Below are 21,080 nucleotides of genomic sequence, written 5' to 3'. Positions count from 1 at the left end.
GGCATCTGCATGTTGGTGGTACTGAGGAGATGCCAATGCCTCCGGATGATTTGCCTGATTTTTGTGGAAAGTGGTCCAAAGGTAGTGACCACTGGGATACATTCTCCTTTCTCCTTTTTGGTCTTTTCCAACAGGGCTGCACGAGGGGTGTTATATGCTCGTTTTTTTGCCTGTTTTATGACCTTCCTTGGGTAAGCTCGGTCCTGTAGCTTAATGGCCAAGATGTTTGATTGTGCGGAGTATTCCTGTGTGCTGGAACAGTTTCGGCGATATCTTAGAAACTGTCCCACGGGCAGGTTGTCCCGAAGGGCCCTCGGGTGATAGGAGCTGTAATGTAAAAGAGAATTTTTGTCCGTTGGTTTATGGTGGACCGTGGTCACCAACCTGTCGCCCTCAGCTAGGATGTCTAAATCCAAATAGACTGCTCTAGTTTTACTTATTTCCCAGGTGAACTTTAAGCACTCATCCAAACCATTGAGCCAACCAAGGAAGTCATTTAATTCTTCCTCGGTCCCTTCCCATATACAAAGTATATCATCTATGTATCTCTTCCAGAGGACAATATTCCTCTGGAAGAGATTAGTGTCTGTATCGATGTGATAGGCTTCGAACTGGCCCACGTAAATGCAGGCCAGGCTGGGGGCGAATGTAGCCCCCATCGAAGTCCCCGACACTTGGAGATATATCTGATCTTTACATGAGAAGAAATTTTGGGTCAATGCAATTTCTATGCATTGAAGGACAAAGGTTTGGGGGCAGTCATAAAACCATTCAGAGTCCCTCAGGGCGCGCGCCGCTACCACCAGCGTGGCCTCCTGAGGGATGCTGGTATACAGCGACTCTATGTCGATGGTGACTAGAAATTGGTTTGTTGGATTGTAAGAGACATTCTCCAGAATTCTCAACACGTCCGTGGTGTCCTGGACATATGAGGGTTGGGTGATGACACATTCCCTTAGAAAAAAGTCTGCAAACTGGGATAAAGGTTCTAGTAGCGACTGGATACCGGAGACAATCGGTCGTCCGGGCGGGGGCTGTTGTTTTTTATGAATTTTGGGTACGATATAGAAGGCCGGCATCCTCGGTTTTGTGTTAATCAGGAATTCGGCTTCCCTATACGTAACCCATTTCTTTTCTTTAGCCTCGGTTACCAGCTGGATAATAGTCGCCTGCAAGTCATTGGTTGGGTCCCGCGCTAGAGGTCTATAATTGCAGCGGTTCCCCAAAAGTCTAGCCACCTCTGTGTCGTAGTCAAGTGTGTCCATCACTACGACCGCCCCGCCTTTATCGGCTGGCTTGATGGTGATTGTTTGGTTGTTTTGTAGGCTTGTCAATGCCTGCCAGTCTCTAGAACTCATATTGCTGTAATGCGCAGTCTGCATGCTTTGTTCAATTTTACCAATCTCTTGTAAGATCTTTTGTTCAAACACCACAGTCTCTGGGCCTGTTGTATTGCCAGGGGGGCAAAACTGAGAAGGGCGCCGCAGATTTGTACAAAAATTGGATGCGTCCTCTTTTTCCTTCCCAGCAAAAAACTTTTTAAGTTTGATCTTCCTCATTAGCCCGTACAGTTCCGCCCGGAGTTGGAACCCATCATGGCGCGGGGTAGGGACAAATCCCAACCCCTTGTTAAGTATAGCGGATTCCGCCTCTGTAAGGGGGTAATGAGAGAGATTAACCACAATGTTGTTAACCTTAGCAATTATAGGGGTGTTCTGCCTCTGCTGCGGGTAATCCTGGGGGAGAAGGCCTGCCAGGTTGAATTCGGGTTCTGCCGAGCCCGGCCCCGTCCCCGGCCTCTGTAGTTGTTCCCCCTCTGGTCTCCCGTGTTGAGTGTTTGTTGACCTAAAAAAACCCTAAACATAGCTCCTAGATCCTCGTTGGTTCTATCTTGAGGATTGAACCTGACCCTGGGGTTAGAAGTTGTTGTTTGGGCACCAGTTTCATCATCTTCGCTACTTGTATTATCAAACGTCCAGTTGTTAGGTGTCCTCCTGCCCTGTTGGCGACCTCCCCGTCCCCGAGGTTGAAACGTGGATTGGGGAGGTGGTGGTTGCTGGTAATACTGATCTTCAACATAGGGAAAAGCCCATTCATGACTGAATCTCTCTAGGTTACGCTTTAAGCCTTTAATCTTTTGATTGACCATGTATGCCTGATATTCCCCGAGGTCATTTTGGATTTTAGCTAGTTGTTCCTTCGTATCAGTGATGGTGGTATCCGCTTTTAGGGTTTCCTCTATATCCAAGATTTCTTTAAGGAGTTCATCACTGAGTCGCTTAGCTGTGTTAATTATCAAGACAAGCCAGTCCTGGGTGCACTTGTTAGCTATATAGCTCCAGTCCACCCGGAATCTCTTGTCTTCTAAAAAGATCTTAGGCTCAATACGCACTAGGAGGCTGGCTGGTGCTGCTCCTGCTCTAAGGTATTCCGTCATGAGCGCTCCGTGGAGTGCAATTCTTATTTGTCGTTTTCTGGTATTCGACAGTTTTTCCCATTCTTCCCTAGCTGAAGTTGTCCCATCAAGGGGTGCATTGGGCAGGAGGGAGGGGCCTGATAATATGGATGCAATGTGTTCGTCGGTGAAAGCTAGACAAAACTTATCCATCTCGCACCGTAATGATGTGAGTACTAGTGGAAGGAGAGAAAGGAGAAAGGGAAGGATGTCCTGTTATCTACAAAGAGACTATCTACAGGCGACCAACCGAGTTATGAAGTGCTGTGCTGTGCCTCGTGTGCAAAATAAAAATATGTTCTTAAAAAGCTCTCACGGCTAAGCTGCCGTTCTCAAGACCAGTCTACACAAAGGGGCAGAGAACAGGTCATGCCCCACTCAATACATTGTATACAACAAAGACCTGTTCACACTGTGAACGAATATTTCATACATCCGTATTGATGGCCATAAACGTTAGACCCTCATTTATAGCTTGCGATTCTGTCATCTGAGCTATTCTACGGTGTGGTTCACTAAAAGAAAGACAAAGACAATTTGCCTACGAGGTATGTCAAAATGACTATCTATGTATAATAACCTTATGTCTCCCCCGCCCAAATGTGGTGAAAAAAGGAGTGAAAAGGAGTGTTGGTGCCTCACGGTAGCGCCACCAAGGGAGGGTTAAGCAGGATGGTACTCGTCTGCTACCTCAATTTCTCATCATCAGCTACCAACACTCCAAAAGCAAGAAATTGTGTCTGATGCTAGTGATAAACTAAATAGGTGCTAGGGTGTGTATTTAAGAAAGAAAAGGAAGAAGAAACTGTGCTAGAATGTGTGCACCGTCTCAAAACCCCTAAGTGATATATACTAATATCAGTAAAAGAGCTAAATCACACTGGCTTGCATACTTTATTCTAAGCTGCGTGATAGCTCATATGTTAAAATGCCGACATGTTTCGTTACCATTGGACAACACTCACGGCAACTTCTTCAGGGCGTGGGGTCTGTTCATTTTTCCCTGCACCTCTATTTGTCGTTTAAAAACAATTCTGTGGGAGACAAAAGAGAATATACACACACACAACAACATGTCTGGGTTGGTAACCTGTTAAAAATAGGGCAATTGTCCTATGTATAGTCTTATGGAACCCCCCATATGGCATATATTTACCAGGATGTAGCCCACCATGGGCATACCTTTACCCTTGGGACCTTGCGGCTCTGTGTGCGCGTTCAAGGCACCACTTGTTCCACTCCAAACGTGAGTCTGTAATGTATAATACATAATGAGAAATGCATGCTTACTCCCGTTTTAGTATCTCATTCGTGGGTAATACGGGTGTGTCCCCCTCCCGTCTCAGGTGATGCCTCCACATCTCGGAAAATCATTATGAATCGGTGCCTCACTTTTAACATCCCCTTTAAAAATTGTTCCCCTGCAAACGGACAACCTTCTCCGCACTACCTCGTTTTGTATTCCAGACTCAGTATATTCAAATCTCCACTCGTTAGCCTGTCTCGAGTCCAATTCCCCAAGATTCACGCTGTCTGTCAACACTCACCGTGCAACTGTTCGTAACTGGCGTTTACTCAGCCCAGGAACAACACGATCGTTCCACGGCGCTGTTTAAAAGCGTAATAGCGCGTACCATGTGACTTTATTACGCTAACGGGAGAGCTCGATAGTGAAAGCGGGGCGCCATTTTGAAATGGGCAATAAAAGCTAGGCTCGCCGTGAGAATGTACATCATTATTAGTTTACTCAATGTTATACCTGCCTAGCCATTCCATTGCACGAGTTAAATATCATCTACTTTTCGTCCCCTCAAGATTCAATGCTCGATGTGGTATAAAAAGAAGAAAGACTCAGTGTGGTACAGAAAATCAGGTGGCCATTTTGCAATGGGGAATGTCTTATTGTATCTGTCTGCATTTATTGGCATGCTTGCTTTGCCGAGTATCCAAAGTGATGTATTTCCTAGGTTACTCCTATAGGTGTATATCCGAATGTGATTTCCTCACAGATAAAGATAAAATGTAAAGAACCTTCAGTGTCAAGTGACAGGCAACGGCGATCAGTGGTCAAGGTTTGAATATACTGGAATTGCGTTACTGGCACTAGTGACTCATTAATGCCATATACCGCATGTTTACTCCTTACATTGCTGGTATAACCTCTATGACCATAAGTTCTAATGAAAGATCATGCAATCACCTTACTCCATTCTATAAGGTCATTTAGTCCATTCTGGTCCACTCCCTCTTGATAGATCCACCGTGCTTCCCTATTGCTCAGTCTAGATTCAATACTAGAATCTAGACTGAGCAGAGGAGCTGAACGACGCCAGTAGGTGGTGTCGTTCAGCTCCTCTGCGTCATCTGCGCTGGAAGTGACATGTGTGGTACCTATATAGGAACCACCACGGCGCACTGACATCAGTTCTTTCCTTTCCACACCAGATAGCACTGATCCAGTCAGTGCTACCCCCAGTCATTTTTTTACTTACTTTTTCTTGACACTTTTTCAGGATGATTTTCTCTTCTTGTGTAACAGGGTGTTCCCTAAGAAACCAGCTGGTTTCAAGCCATGTGGTGCCTGTCACTGGTCGATGTCTGTGACAGACTCACAGTTAGTGTGTTTATGATGCTTGGAGAGGGACCACGACTCCAAGACCTTTGAGGTGTGCCGTGTCATGAATCCGAAGGCGCTGAGGAAGCGACCCCTCAAGCTCCTTGTCTACCAATGTCCGACGAATTTCAAGAGGTCGCGCAGAAGGTCCTGGGACAGTTCACAGTGCCTCACCTGGTGATTGTTGTCACACTCAAAGTTGTCAAGTAAGTCCCACAAGCACAAGAAATAGAAGAAGTCAATGTGGTCTGCGATTTCGCCGCACCCGTTGAAGTTTTGTGATGAAGCTCTGGAGTGTAGGCTTTGCACTTCAGGCAGAGCCTAAGTCAGGATCTGCTCCGCACTTCACTGACTTTCCCAGAGCCGGAGCTACCCTTGCCCAGCTTTAACAATTTTATGAGGCCATACACCTCATATTTGGAGGCCCAGCTCCTATGGAGTGTCTTCCGGCCCAAAGGCTCGTAAGGGGCTCCCAACTGGATAGGGTTTGCCCTCAGTTTTGCCCTCGGTGTGAGTCTGGCCCCATGGATCCCACGCTGGATCCAGTGCGGAACTGGCAGCGAGACTGAGACTTTCCTTCGACGCCCGCTCCAGTGTTAAATGCTCCAGGCGCCACGCATGCTGGCACCATCATTTTCAAGGAGGAGCTGGACGGGCGTCACCCAAAGTCAGTTTCGGCACCGACCAGGACCATTGTTTCCGGACTGAAGCCAGTACCTTTTTCATATTTGAAATTCCTGAAGAGAGAGATGAATGAGAGGGGTCTGAGGACCCTTATGGAAACCAGCACCCCTAAACAACTGATATGAGGAACTGATGGAGACCATTAGGTTAGACACCTCGCCTGACTCTGGCCGGGTCTCTTCTATCGTGGCTACAGAGGAGGGAGCCTATTTTGCTGTGGTGGTGCGTAGTGCAGCTGAGGTCTTGGACCATCAGCTACCCACAGTGGTAGACAAGACGAACTTCTTGACACAGGTGCTTCAGTCGCCCCTTCTGAACCTTTACTCCTCTTTATGGAGCCGTTGCCAACATCCTACTCGGGCCTGGTATAAGCCTCACACTTCTGGACAATTTCCCCTATGCCATTGCCCAGCTCCTGGCGACCCCAGTTTCCTTACCCAGCACCCCACACCGGAGAGCTTGGTGGTCTAAGCCTCCACCTCTAGGATCAACCCTGGCACGTTCCCTACCACTCCACCGGTTAGGGAATCCAAGAGGCTGGATACCTTTGGCAAGAGGATGTTCTCTTCCTCAAGGCTTGCAATGCAATCAGTGAACACTATGGGTCTTTTCCCATACAATCTGGGATTCAGTGGCGCTGCCGACAGGAGAGATGCAGCAAAATTCACCATGCAATGTGAACTGTGACTGACGTGCTGGGTAGAGCAGTTTCATCGTTGGTGGCCTTGCGGCGCAATGCTTGACTGAGAACCACTGGCTTTTCCGGGGATGTCCAAGGCTCGCTTATGGACTTGGCCTTTGATGGTCCTCATCTTTTTGGATGGAAGGCGGACTGAGCACTGAAGCGCTTAAAGGACAGCAGAGTTATGGCCAGGTCCTTGGGCTAGTCTATAGCCCCTCGCCACCCCCAGTCTGCCTTGTGCAACTTTCGTGGTGACAGAAGGGGTCTCTAACTGTGTCTATAAATTCCCAACCGCCACGGCCAACAGGCTTCCGAGCCTTTTTGTGGCCGAGGGTGCACGTCCCATAGACCACATGGGATAGGTAGCCAGAGGTCGCTCCAGTCCACCACTCCCCGGCAACCACTGCCTCCAAACCTCTTTAGTTTGGTCTCTGATCATCATGGCCATCCAGTGGGGGGCAGGATAATTCATCACCTGCAACACTGGTGGTCAGTAACATCGGAGCATTGGGTTTTGCTAATCGTCCAAAGGGTCTACTCCCTCCCCTTTGCGACTATCCCTCTACCCATGCCACCCACTTACAACCGACTGAGGGAGGACCGCCTCTCCTTGCTCTGTTAGGAAGTGCTTGCTCTTCCGGCCAATGGAGCCGTAGAGAGGGTGCCAGCATCAGAAGTAGGTCATGGTTAGCTACTCCTGTTAATTTCTGGTTCCCAAGAAGGTCAAAGGCCTTCGTCCTATCCTGTGCCTTCTCAATCTCTTGCAGAAAAAGAAGAAATTTAAGAAGCCCACACTAGCACCAGTTCTGTCTATCCTGAATCCGGGAGACTGGATTGTAGCATTGCAGTTGCAGGCTGCATATTTCCATATCCCTGTACTTCCTGCCCACAGATGTTACCCACACTTTGTGGTGGGGCATGAGCACTGTCAGTTTACCATGCTCCCCTTCAGCCTTACCAACACCCCTTGGGTGCTCGTGAAAGAAATGGCGATAGTTGCAGATCATCTGCAGCGGTCAGGGGTTCCAGTCTTTTGCCTACCTCGACGATTGGCTGTTGCAGGCAGACTCGCCCAAGGCAGCCGTCTCCCATCTCCAGGCTACAGGGAACCTCCTCCACCCATCTCCAAAGTCACACCTGACTCCCTCTCAAATTCTCTATTTCAATGGAGCTGTTATGGACATAGAGCAGTTTAGGGCCTGTCCTTCCAAGCGGCCAGTCCAGGCTATTCATGCTATGATACAGATGTTTCAGCCTCTATCCTGAATTTGAGTGAGAATGACTAACATTCTTGGGCCTCATGGCCAACTGCATCCTGCTTGTAACTAATGCCTGTTGGCATATGCGGGCTCTGCAGTAGGACCTGAGGTTCTAGCGGGCGCAACATCAGGGAAATCTCTCCGACAAGGTGCAGATCTCAGAGGGAACTGCGAAAGATTCACAGTGATGGCTGACTAACTCCAATTGGGTCAGTGGCAGACCTCTCTCCCTTCCCTAACCAAAGCTGACTGGTGCCAGATGTGTCACTTGTGGGATGGGACTGCCATCTGGGAGAGTTGAAGATCAGAGGACTTTGGTCTCCGGCAGAGTCCGAGCTCCACTTCAACTGGTTCACTGACACCACTCCCATGTGGTACTTCAACAAATGGGATGGGGTGAGGTTGTGGACCCTTTGCCAAGAGGCTCTACATCTCTGGACATGGCTGGAACGCCAAGCATTTCCCTGGTGGTTCAATACCGGGCGGGATCTCCGAACGCCAGGGCGGGCAAACTCAGCCGAAGAGCCCCAGTGGATCATGAGTGGCATCTCCATCCAGAGGTGGTGCAAGGGCTCTTTCAGCAGTGGGTCAATACCTGGCGGGTTCTCTGAACCCCAGGGCAGGCAAACTCAGCCAAAGATCCCTTGTGGATCATGAATGGCATCTCCATACACAGATGGTGCAAGGGCTCGTTCAGCAGTGGGGAGAACCTTGGTTAGATCTTGTCACCACCTTCGAGAACACGCAAGCCGACTCACGCTTGGAGACTCTCTTCGTCTCAAGTGGAGCTTCGGTCTCCTGTATACGTTCCTGCCACTCCTGCCCCAAGTTCTCAAGAAGATCAGGAACAACTGGGCCCACGTTATTCTTGTGGCTCTAGATTGGGAACGGAGAGTCTGGTATCCTGAGCTGTTGAGCATGACTATCGGCACTTTGATCAGCCTGCCCCTTCGAGCGGAAGTTCTGTCACAGAAGCAAGGTAGTGTTCTGCACCCGAACCTAGGTACTCTACCTTCATGCCTGGAGATTGAGCGGCAACAGTTGGCAGCTTTCGACCTTCCTCACGAAATCTGTGATGATGTTCTGGCAGTCAGGAGTCCCTCCACCAAGTAGGTATTTGTCCCCCTTTGGGATAAATTTGTACTCCCAAGGTTCTTCTATTTGCTCTTTCATTGCTCCAACATGGCTCCGTTCTAGACACAGTTAAAGGTTATCTTTCAACCATTTCGGTGTTTGTGGTTGCCAGATCAGCCTTCCTTATTTCTCACCTGTTGTGGCTAGGTTTCTTAAAGTCTTGCAGCATATTTCCCCCCAGGCCATTCATCATGCCCCAGTGGGATCTAAATCTTGGTCTCACCTTCTGGATGTGTGCACCTTTTGATCCTTTGCACAATTGCAGTCTTAGGCTCTTGACCATCAAAACTGTCCATTTAGTGGCCTTAACTTTGGGCAGGAGGGTCCGTGAATTGCAGGCACACTCAGCACACCCTCCCCACACCACCTTCTACCCGGACAAGCTGGTCCTCTAGACACATGCCTCCTTCCCTACGAAGGTTATGGCTCCTGTCCATGTAGGCCAAAATATCAACCTGCCTACCTTCTTTTTTCTCACCTCTCCTAAGAAAGAGGAGAGACACCACCCTCTGGACCCAAAAAGAGAGTTGTCGTCCTACCTGGACTGCACTAAAGAGTTTCAGTTGGACGAAAGGGAAGGCTGTGCTGAAACGGACCATCTTAAGATGGATAGTACTCTGCATCAAGATCTACTGCACCTTGGCCAAGAAGCAACCCCCTGGGGGTTTGCATGCTGAGTCCACCAAAGCTAAGGCTGCTACACTGCATTAGGCCGCAAAGTCCCTATCCTGGATATCTATCGGGCAGAAATGTGGGCCTCCTCGCACACATCTAGCCGCACATTCCTTACCGAACCTCCCATCCTCTCCCCACTCTGCGAGCCAGCTGTAGTGTAAGGGACACCCTTCTCAGAGCCCTAGTTTTTCCCACCAGTGGTCAGTTCTCATTGTACCTTTACAACATCATTTGTTTGTTTTAACGCTTTTCGCCCTAAGTGGGTTGGGTATTCCCAGACGTGGGACCCGTGCTCACTACGGCACTGGAGTCAAGCTATCCTGGCTGATGACAGCTGATAGCCAGAAACCGGTCCTAGGATGCTTGATTCCGGTCCAGGGAAGACATGGCTTGGCAGTTCGGGCTGGACTGTTCCCATGAGGCACAGGGTCAAGACTGATTTGCATATGGCCATGTCTAAACTGGGGTGGTGTAGTGGGCAAAAGAACGATGGATTTAACCCAGATCTCTTGACTGGGGGAGAATGTCTGCATTGTCAGCATTCCGTCCATCATTTGTTTGTTGTAACGTAGTTCTCATTGTGGCTTCACGCTCCTTTGGTGAAAACTTTCAAAAGTATCTGACGTCAGTGCGCCGGGGTGGCGCCTATAGAGGCACCGTGGCTGATGCCCCCCTACTGGCTCGTTTGGGTATTATTCTTAGGTAAGGCATTTGAAGCTTTTTACCAGATAAGGCGTTAACGAAGGTAAGGAACTTGTTCAGCTGGTCGAGCTGGACCGGGACAAGGTCACAAGTTCAGACCGACCTCAATGGAGCACAGGTCGTGCACAGTTCCAAGTATACCCCGCTGGGATAGTACCTTGTGTCCTTTGGAATTAAGATGCAAAGTCTGTGTCAACCTGCGCAGTGCTGTGTCAAGGAACCGTCGACCAGGAGGTGTGATGCATGGTCCAGCATCGAGATGCATCACGCTGGGTCAGTGCTGTTGAAGCTATTGGCTCAGGAACTGTGCTTCTGGTTTGGAGATGTGTCACTCTGTGTCAGGTTGATGAAGCCACTGTTCCGGGGCTGCCTTGCAGACACTTAGGTCGAGATGCATTGTGCCTGGGTGGTGCAAGGGAAGCCGCTGATCAGGTGCTGCAATGCAAGTTCCAGATCTGAGATGCAATGCGGTACATTGGTTCTGATGAAGCCATCAGTCTGGAGCTGGCAATGGCAGGACTTGCATTGAGATGTGGTGTGCTGTGTCGGTTCTGATGAAACTGCCAGTCAGGAGGCTGTTGTGTCCACTCTAGCTCAGAACATGAGGCCAGGTCACTGACCCTTGGAGACACTCTGGTAGTCCTGGGTTCATGCAGTAATACAGGCTTCAGGCAGCTGGGCAGTCCTCAAACAGCTGGGCAGTCCTTTTTATTAGGTTGAGCATTCGATACCTCTTGTATATACTTCAGTATATAATTATATACTTTAATATATACTCTTGTATATACTTTAGTATATAACGATATATACTTTAGTATACACTTATATGTGTATGTACTTTGTGGGCTCGGGAGATCAGCCCTAGGACTTGTCTGCTTCCGCTTAAGGACTTTTTTTTCTGTTAAACAGCCTCTATTTAACTGTCTTGATAGAAAATGACCAGCAGAAGTCAGTAAAATACCAGAATTGCTTTCTGCTGAGGGACTTTATTTTTGATATTTTTCTGGCAACTGCCTCTATTTAACTTTCTTGATTGAAAACGACCAGCAGAGGTCAGTCAAATACCAGACTCACTTGAACATTCTCTAGATTCCCGTCCATAGAATTTGTCTTCAACGAGCACCCGTAGACAATAATATTTTTTTCAAATCTTGTATTTTCAGTGATGTGATTACCGAAGGCCCTGATTTTATATTAAAAACAGAGCTTTGGACTATACCATTTCCCACGTAAAGGCAATATTTCTCTCCATGTGTTCCTATACCTGGTGTGTCACGCAGTTTGGTGCTTACTTTCCCTCCAGGTTAAAGAACAGTAGATGTTTCAGCACCCAGGCTAATTTGCTGCATAGCTAAATACATATAAGGTCCCAAAGGCGAGACCGATTGTATTGCAAATGCTTGTTTATGTAGAGTTTGCAGGTCCAGGAGTGTTTTGAAGTGTGGGTCTCCGGGTCCAATATGGGACCATTTTTGAAGTGGGAAAAACTTCTACACTTCCCCCTACATCTGCCTCTGGAATTTCCTTCCCCAGATTCCTAAATGTATGGGGTGACAAAAGGCTAGTGTGAAGTTCTTAGTGAGTGCAAGAGGCAGCCCCTATTGAAGTGCATGTGTGGTAATTGACAGCCCGGTCCCCACCTATCCTGTCAGGATGACCCAGCACTCCTTTGTGACACTGTCTGGGAGTAATACACACAGGCCAACTACACCTAGTCATGTGACCCATGACACAGGCTGCAGACACCAAATGGTTAAGACAAGGAAATACCAACTTTGTAAAAGCAGCATTTTGAGAAATGTCTTAAAATTCTACTTTACATGTTAAAGAGGATTTTAAATTACAATATTCTAGATACCAAACATGACAATTCTGCCTGTTTCCAAGCAAAAGTTATCTCTCATTAAATGTTAAATGTAATAAGGCAACCCAACTTTATCCTATGGGAGAGGTAGACCTAGCAGTAGTGAAAAGCAGCTTTAAGAGTGTTTTCACTACCAGGATATGTAAAAATTCAAAATAAATGTCAACCATTTTAAATACTATGCACCATGCTCTATGGACTGTTTAGGGCCCACCCTAGGGGTGGCCTGTATGTATTAAAAAGGAGGGCTTTGGCTTGTCAAAAGGTTTATTTTGACAGGTCGATATGGCCGTTTAAAAATGTACATAGGTTGCAATGGTAGGCCTTAAACATGTATTAAAAGAGCTACTTAAATGAGTGGCACAATAAGTGCTATAGGTCCACCAGTAGTATTTAATTTACAGGCCCTTAGTACCTCTAATACCACTTTACTAGGGACTTATAAGTAAATTAAATGTTCCATTTGGGTGTAGGTCAATTGTACCATGATTATATGAGAGAGCACAAGCACTTTAGCAACAAAAATCAATTAAAAAACAGGAGTGGATACCAAAATCCCATCCTCACCGCCCACCTTTCTCATCGCACAGCAGAGTTTACTTTCTGAAGCAGTAAAGGCTTCAAGTTAGGACATGCCCACTCTTAATATTGTCAATTTGGCAGTTGCACACCACATCTGATGGTGCAGAAAATGTCACAAGTAACCACTGTCAGCCCGCAGGATGCCACCTGCATGTGGCTGTCGGTACACAGTCTGAAGGTGGGACAGAGTCATAACAGAGACTTATGGCGTAATCTGTCAGTGCGCAGGAGCTGGAGTTTTCCATATCCAGGGTGGTGCCTAGGAAGATCGACAACGTGAGGAATCTGTGATTAGATAGTTTCCACCCGAGAGAGCATTAACAAAATAAGTACCTTGTTCGATTTGTAATTTTCTCATGTATGTTCTTAGTACTGTGTATATTATTGCATTCATCCACGGCACTCATTGATTACAACCCTAGCAGTTGTGATAATGTTTCTTGATCTAGATTACTCAAGGAACTTATAATTGGTTGCCAAAGTCAGACACCATAAGGTCTTCATGCGTGTGTTTCACGCTGGTCTCCATACATTGAGAACAGGTTCAAGTGTTAACATTCTTAATTTCATTTTTCCTTTAGGTCGAAGCAGGATACGCAGACAGATCTGGAGGGAGCTGGTATAAAGAACTGTTTCAATAACCCTGCCTACTATGTGCTTGAAGGGGTACCACACCAGCTTCTCACAGCAGACAACCAGAATCCACTTACACTAACAAAGCCACCTGCTTCAAAGAATAAAGTTCAGATCACTGTTCCTGTACAGCTTGAAAAGCGTCGCCAGCCCTCAAGTCATCCACAAACACAAGGCGAGGAAAGTTCCTCAGATGATGATGTAGGCACTATGAACCTCCCACCACCTGATTTCCCTCCTCCACCTCTCCCTAAGTCTGTGGAGTTTGACATGGTTGAGAATCCTTTTTATGCCTCTTCAAAAGAGATGCAGGGCTTTACTGTATCTAAGGGAACTGTTGGCAGAGAAGAGGTGAATCCCAGGACTGGAGCCACCAAGCCTAAGTCTGGAGTTGCCTTTTGTGAAACTCTAGAGTCCAAGTTGCCTTCCAAACATAACCCAGTTTCTTCAAACACTTCTGTGCCTCATGTAGGGGTTTCATTTGGCTCAGAGCCCAATAACAGCACGAGACAAACACAAAGTACAGTTGATGATCATTCCTTCTCCGTGTTGCAGATGGCCAGGACACTGAGCGAAGTAGACTATTCTAGCAGCAAGAGTGGGCCTGTGGGGAGAGGACATGGGAGAACTCACCATCTGCCCGAGAGAGGGCCAATGGACTTCCCTCTGAGAGGCTTTCATTCTGACTACAGCCAGCCAATGAGCTTTCCACCAAGGTGCATCCGGGAAAGCATCAAAGAAGTTGTTGATGAAGAGGTAGGCAGAACTGTACTGTAGTAGGACGACATTTATGCTGATGTCACAGTTACTTCATCATCTTAGGCATAATTGCTTTTATTTGTACTTTTAATGGCATATATCCGAAATACATACTAAACTACATAAATATTTCTTGTTTATGTGCACCATGCAGGAATACCAGTCTGTTCATGCATTCATCAAGGCATCTGTACATTAATCTTGGGGAATGGGGTAATTTGGGTGCGTAAATGCTGCAGCTGGTTTCTTGGTTTGGCATCTTTGGGAGGAAGGCAATTTAGCATAACACCGTGTCCAAATCTTGGATGAAGTTGGCTAGATTTGCACATGTAAGGGTCTTATGTGATGCAGTGTTCTGTCCATACATGATAATATTTCTGATTACTTACCTGGGCTGGGCACTCTACAGATATGGATCAGGAACAGTGTGCAAGGGCAGGCTATTGTGTGTTGTCTTACTGTGTAATGAAAACCAACATCTGAATTGAATAACATTGTTCTGGAGTGTACTGTCTTTACTTCGTACATGTGTTCTTTTAGTATTCCTCTGAATTTGCAGTGAATTAGCGAAAATGATAATTTGATAAAATAATGTCCTACATTGGATAAATGTTGTAAGACTAAGCTCTACAATTTGAGGTCATACAGTAAGGTGATTAAGATTCATCCTCATTTGAAGTAATTGGTTTGACTGATAGGTTTTTATGAAATATTTAAGGCACAGAGTATGGGCAGCAGGTTCACCTCTTGATCTGTCATGGATATAGTGAATCAAGTACAGAGGGGAGGAAAAATACAATTAGAAACCCTGTGCCATCCCGGCCACCTTTTTGAGCTTTAAAGTTAGAGCTTTTGAGACCTTCTCCACCCGAATTCCAAGAACAAGCAATGATCTCCATACTGTGACATGTGAATCTTGAAAAAAAAACTGGCCGAGCTTTGGAAAACCTCAAAATATTTTCCAAAATTACTGCAAAAGAATGCAGTTTATTTCCCTAGAAATCTATCACGTAGATGCTTAACTGTGAAGAAGACCATATTTATGTACAGCAGCAGTTGAGTCAGACAAACTATAAAATGATGTTCATAAACCTAGGGAGGAGAACCTGTACTTAGTTTGTCTAAGAGATAAATGTTGTTTAGAGCATTGTTTCTTATGAGGGTAGGAAGCAGTAGAGTGGAGCAATTCTGATCAGGTAGATCTTGCAAGCAAAGGTTCTCATTCAGATGTGCAGCAAAACTGGAGGAGTACGTACGCGGGTTGGGGAAGAAACCAGCCACTACAAACAGGAATCTCCTGGATAGAGTGGGTAGCATGGTTGGAGGAGGTAAAAAGGAAACAGAAATAATAGCCGAATTGATCGAGTTGCTTTTTATTCTCGGCTGCCATCTCTTTTAGGTGGTTTTCTGTATATTAATCACAAAAATGAGCATTAGAATGTGAATGGTTTCCTGAATCAGATAAATAAAATTCTTGCAAACGTATGCCTTATGAGAACATCTGTTGGTGTGTTCCCTGTTACACATTTACAGTCAAAGGAAGGTGCAGAAGTACAGTTCAGAGCTCTGTGGTAAAACAGGCATTCACACACAGTAGCACAGGCTATATGAGGCAGAATAATCTTGATGAGCAAGTCTTCTAAGGTTGACGTCAGCGTGTCAGGGAAGGTCAGCGCTGATTAATTCTTGTGACTGGAGGTGTCTTGTGGTATGGTGCACTATTTCTGCTTTGGCCACACTATGTGGAATGTCTACCCATCAAAACTGTATGATAATGGTATGCTTTGAAGGACTTTGATAGAATTATTATTTTCCCCAATACTTGTCATAGGAGGCACTATCTGTGTAAACCTCAATCTCAAACTTTATACTTTTTCCAGTAGACCAGTGAAAAGTCCAGTAAAACCTAAAATTAAACAAGCTTTGCTTAACTTGAACCATATTTATGATTTAAGGGTTATATAAAGGGGAGCTGCTCAACTCACAAATTGCACACATTGTATTTACCAAGCATAAATCCTTCTCCTCTTCCAGGGGATCCTCATCAATAGTCATAAGCACTAGAATATTCCCGCCTTTGAGCGGGACCCCGGAAACACAATCATATATGTGATAAACATATATGCATCTCTCTCTCTCTCCCTATATATATATATATATATATATATATATATATATATATATATATATATATATATATATATATATATATATATATATATATATATATATATATAATTAAAAAAAATGTATTAAAAGAGCTACTTAAATGAGTGGCACAATAAGTGCTATAGGTCCACCAGTAGTATTTAATTTACAGGCCCTTAGTACCTCTAATACCACTTTACTAGGGACTTATAAGTAAATTAAATGTGCCATTTGGAGGTTCTTGTGTTAATGTGTGATGAGGGAGCATGACCCACACGCTGCCGCCAGACCTACGCAGGTGATGCCAACATGGTGAAAAAGGACGGCAGCGCTGGAAGGGATTTGGTCGGGGATGACTCCCCTTCCAATCGTTCTGTTGACAGAAGCAGTTAACTGGAGTAAGCGAAAAATCTTGCACTATGCTTTTATAAGACAATTGACTGTTGCAAATATGCTCGAATGGTAAAGTGCACTAAGGAGCTGAGCGGAGTACTATCTTGTTGCCAGCAAAACGCGCATTTAACTTTCACACTTACCTGCATGGATGGTGCACTATGGGTGATGCAGGCCACAATCAGTCAAATGCCGATTAAGACTACAAAAAACGTAAGCTCAGCTGCACCCTGCGTTACTTCCTGTCCGTGATAAAGGCAGCATGGCCGAAACCGGTCGGACTATAGGAAGCGCTGTGCTGAATCTCTCCAATTAAAGCTTCTTGTCTCCTGAAATGGGCCTCTTGCATTTGTATTCACAGAGAGTGGAATTTGGCGGGTTGCTCCGTACCCGTACTAAGAGGCCGCACTGCAGGGTTGGGGGCTCCCCAATCGGAGGTTCTTGTGTATATATATATATATATATATATATATGTTCGAGGCATATGAGCTGCAGATTGTACACTTAGCATAGGTCGCCATCTGGTGTTGGGCCCGGATGTTTGCAGTTTGTTTTTCTTCTTGGACCGTCTTTGGAAGTCACGAGTTTGGTGACTCCTCCTTCGGTCCGTACTGCGCATGGGCTTCGGCTCCATCCTCAGATTGTTTTTTTCCGCCATCGGGCTCGGATGTGATACTTCGTACTCCGGCTTCGAACTTCTACGGTTCCAGCCTCGACGGAAAATCCTCGATTCTTCGAGTTCCTTCATCATCTTCATCTCTCGAAGCGGCACTTTTTCCATCCCGTACATCGACACCGGCCTTCGGGCCCTCCGCGACTCCGGTCCCGGCCGATGGAAAGGACTCCGTTTAAAAAGTGCCCAAAATGTGGGTCTAAATTTCCCCACACCGACCTCCATCAGGTGTGTAACCTTTGCCTCTCTCCGGAACACGAGGCTCGAGACTGCCCCGCCTGCAAGTCTTTTCGATCGAAGAAAACGATCCGAGATCGAAGGGCTCGACGCACCATGGCGCACTCATCCTCGACAGCTCCACCGGACATCTTCGGAGACGACGCCGAAGCTTCGGGGCAGACACACACCGAACTGGGAGAAGACATCGTCAGCGCTTCCGAGGCCGACGACTCCGACCTGGAGGACGTAACACCAGGACAGCGGGCCGTGAGTACAATGCCCCCTCCCAGCCCCGCACCGAAAACCAAAGAGACTCCGGTTACTCCCTCGCCTGCCGGCCTGGGCAAAACCAAAACCAAAGCCTCGATCACCCCACCTTCGGGCCCGGTGTCGAAGCACTCAAAGTCTCACGGCAGCTCGGGATCGAGCCAGCCGACGCCCGGTGCCGATAAACACCACTCGGCACCGAAGCCTGCAAAATCCAGCTCGACTCCGAAACCACCGGTGCCGAAGCCTGGACACTCGGCGCCGACCAAACACAAACAGAAATCGGTCGGCACCGACGCTCCGGCGCCGAAACAGCATTCGACGCCGAAACACACGGAGACCTCCAAAAAGCAGGGCGTACACAGAACATCGAAACCTCCGGTTCCGAAATCGCCGGTGCCGACAGACGACTCGGCGCCATTGGCTCTGTTTACACCAGACCCTTTACAAAAGACTTTGTCCAGAGATCCAAAGACTGGCCTTTTGACTGTGATTACTAAGAAGCGTCGCCTTGAGGCTCCGGCTCCTCCTCCTCCACCCAAAAAGAGGGACTCAGCTACTTCTCCCCTTAGAGTACCCTCCCCACTGCCACCCCCCCTCCCACCACCACCCCCTCCACCTTTACCTCACTACGATCCGGCCCCATCCCCAGACCCGGATGACGGGGACCCGGACAATGACCCAGGGGACGCCCCAATGGATCCCACTCCACCAGGGACCCCAGATCCATGGGAGGATTATAATAACCCTGATGTACCCAATGTACCTCAAGACGACCTATACCCATCAAGACCGTCTCCTCCAGAGGACTCTTTAGGGTTTCACCATTTAGTGCAGAGAGCAGCACACTACCATGGGGTGGACATGCACACGGAACCAGTGGAAGAAGACTTCCTACTGGATACATTTGATTTACAAGATCGTTCCACTGCTATTTTACCCATGCTTAAGGGTGTCACCAAGCACGCTACAGAGGTATTCAAAGACCCTGTCAGAGCCAGAGTACTAAACCCTAGAATAGAGAAGAAGTACAAGGCGGCACCCACAGACCCTGCATACATCAAGGGCCCTGCTCCTCTAGATTCCCTAGTTGTCTCCACAGCTAGAAAGCGGGCTAACTCCCAATCCTCAGGAGATGCCCCACCACCAGACAAGGAATCTAAACTTCTGGACGCGTCTGGTAAACGCACCGCCTACCAGGCTGCAAACATGTGGCGCATTGCAAATACACAAGCACTGCTTGCGCGATATGATAGAGCACACTATGATGAATTAGAGGCTCTTATGCAGCACCTTCCAGAGAAATACAAACGCCAAGCTCATGACCTGATACAGGAGGGCAAACTAATCACAAACACCTCCATTAAGTGTGCCCTCGATGCAGCAGACACTGCTTCTAGAGCCATAAACACCAGTGTCCTGCTTCGCCGCCATGCCTGGCTCAGGATATCAGGGTTCAAGCCTGAGGTCCAGACATCAATACTTAATCACACCTTTGACCAGCAAACACTCTTTGGCCCAAAGGTAGACGAAGCGCTCGAAAAAATGAAGAAAGATACAGACACAGCGAAGTCTATGGGAGCGCTCCAGACCCAAGCCTCTAAGCGTTCCTTTCGACGCTCGTCCTTTCGTGGCACAGGTAGAGGCTCCTCCACCGATAATGCCTCTACCTCCTACAAATCCCCTCCTCAAAATACCTTTTCAAAGGGCAACCAAAGAGGTGGTTACAGAGGCAACAACAATAAGGGCAGGGGCAAAACCAACAATACCCGTTCTGCCACCCCACCCGCACAATGACTCCCCTTCGCTCCCCCCAGACCATTCCACTCCGGTCGGGGGCAGACTACAAGATTTTATCCACGTATGGGAGTCCATAACATCGGACAAATGGGTGACCCAAATCATTCGGTCAGGGTACTGCCTCGAGCTAACATCTACCCCACCCAATATCCCACCAAGGCACCGTCCAATGTCCCAAGAGCATTCCACACTGCTCAAACAAGAGGTACTCTCGCTCCTCCAGAAACACGCCATAGAGCAGGTACCCGGCAATCAACGAAATCTAGGGGTCTACTCCCTATATTTCTTAATCCCAAAGAAAGACGAGACCCTCAGACCCATTCTGGATCTCCGGCCTCTAAATGCCTACATACATTCAGACCACTTTCACATGGTCACCTTACAACAAGTCCTCCCACTCCTCTGCCAGGGAGACTTTCTCACAACACTGGATCTGAAAGACGCGTACTTTCACATTCCAATACACCCCTCTCACAGAAAATACCTCAGGTTCGTGGTGGACGGGCAACATTACCAATTCAAGGTTCTCCCCTTCGGGGTCACCACTGCACCACGGGTGTTTACCAAATGCCTAGCAGTAGTAGCAGCACACCTCAGACGTCAACATGTTCACGTCTTCCCTTACTTAGACGACTGGCTCATAAAAGCCGCGTCCTACCACCAATGCGTGCAACATACAAACAGCACCATCCAACTGCTTCATCAGCTAGGCTTCACGGTGAACTACCAAAAGTCCCACCTCATACCATCTCACACAAAGCAATATCTCGGGGCCACCATAGACACCTCAAAAGGTATTGCCTATCCAAACTCAGCCAGAATCACAAGCATTCTAGCCTTACGCAAAATATTCCTTCCTCAACACTCTCTACCAGCAAGAGTGTTTATGAAGCTCATAGGGATGATGGCGTCTTGCATCTTCATAGTGCCCCATGCAAGACTCCACATGCGTCCACTTCAGGAGTGCCTAGCACAACAGTGGAACCAGGCCCAGGGTCAGCTGACGGATCTGGTGTTGGTGGACGGCCGCACACATCACTCTCTGCAGTGGTGGAACACCACAAACCTTTCCAAGGGACGGCCGTTCCTGGACCCGGTTCCCCAAGTGACTCTAACAGCGGACGCATCGCTCTCCGGCTGGGGAGCGCACCTCTTACACCTCACAATGCAAGGTCTATGGACGCCACAGCAAAAAACGCTCCACATCAACCATCTGGAGCTTTTGGCGATCTTTCTAGCCCTAAAATCTTTCCAAAAGCAGATTTCAGGCAAAGCAGTCCTCATTCGCACAGACAACATGACTGCGATGTATTATATACAGAAACAGGGGGGGACACACTCTCCCCAGCTCTCCCGCTTAGCCCAGAGCATATGGAGATGGGCAATTCCCCAAAACATTTTTCTCCTGGCACAACATGTTCCAGGCGTACAAAACACCATAGCAGATCTGCTCAGCAGACAGACTCAACAACTACACGAATGGGAACTGCATCCACAAGTTCTTCACCCATTCTTCCGACAGTGGGGGCATCCTCAA

At 47.4% G+C, this 21,080-nt stretch overlaps 1 protein-coding gene across 3 annotated transcripts in view; it reads left to right on the top strand.

Moving 5' to 3' along the window:
• INPPL1 (inositol polyphosphate phosphatase like 1) overlaps nt 1-21,080 on the top strand; it is a 1,340,026-nt gene that overhangs the window by 1,247,361 nt on the left and 71,585 nt on the right. For all 3 annotated transcript variants that reach the window (XM_085623407.1, XM_085623409.1, XM_085623408.1), the window contains one exon: nt 13,233-14,040. In XM_085623407.1, the coding sequence (XP_085479533.1) occupies nt 13,233-14,040 (808 nt within the window). The remainder of the gene's footprint in view (nt 1-13,232; nt 14,041-21,080) is intronic.

This window comes from Triturus cristatus, chromosome 8, assembly GCF_964204655.1.
Source record: "Triturus cristatus chromosome 8, aTriCri1.1, whole genome shotgun sequence".
Classification (NCBI taxonomy): Eukaryota; Metazoa; Chordata; class Amphibia; order Caudata; family Salamandridae; genus Triturus; species Triturus cristatus.
The sequence above is the reverse complement of the archived record's forward strand: the minus strand, read 5'-3'. Positions and strand labels throughout refer to the sequence as shown.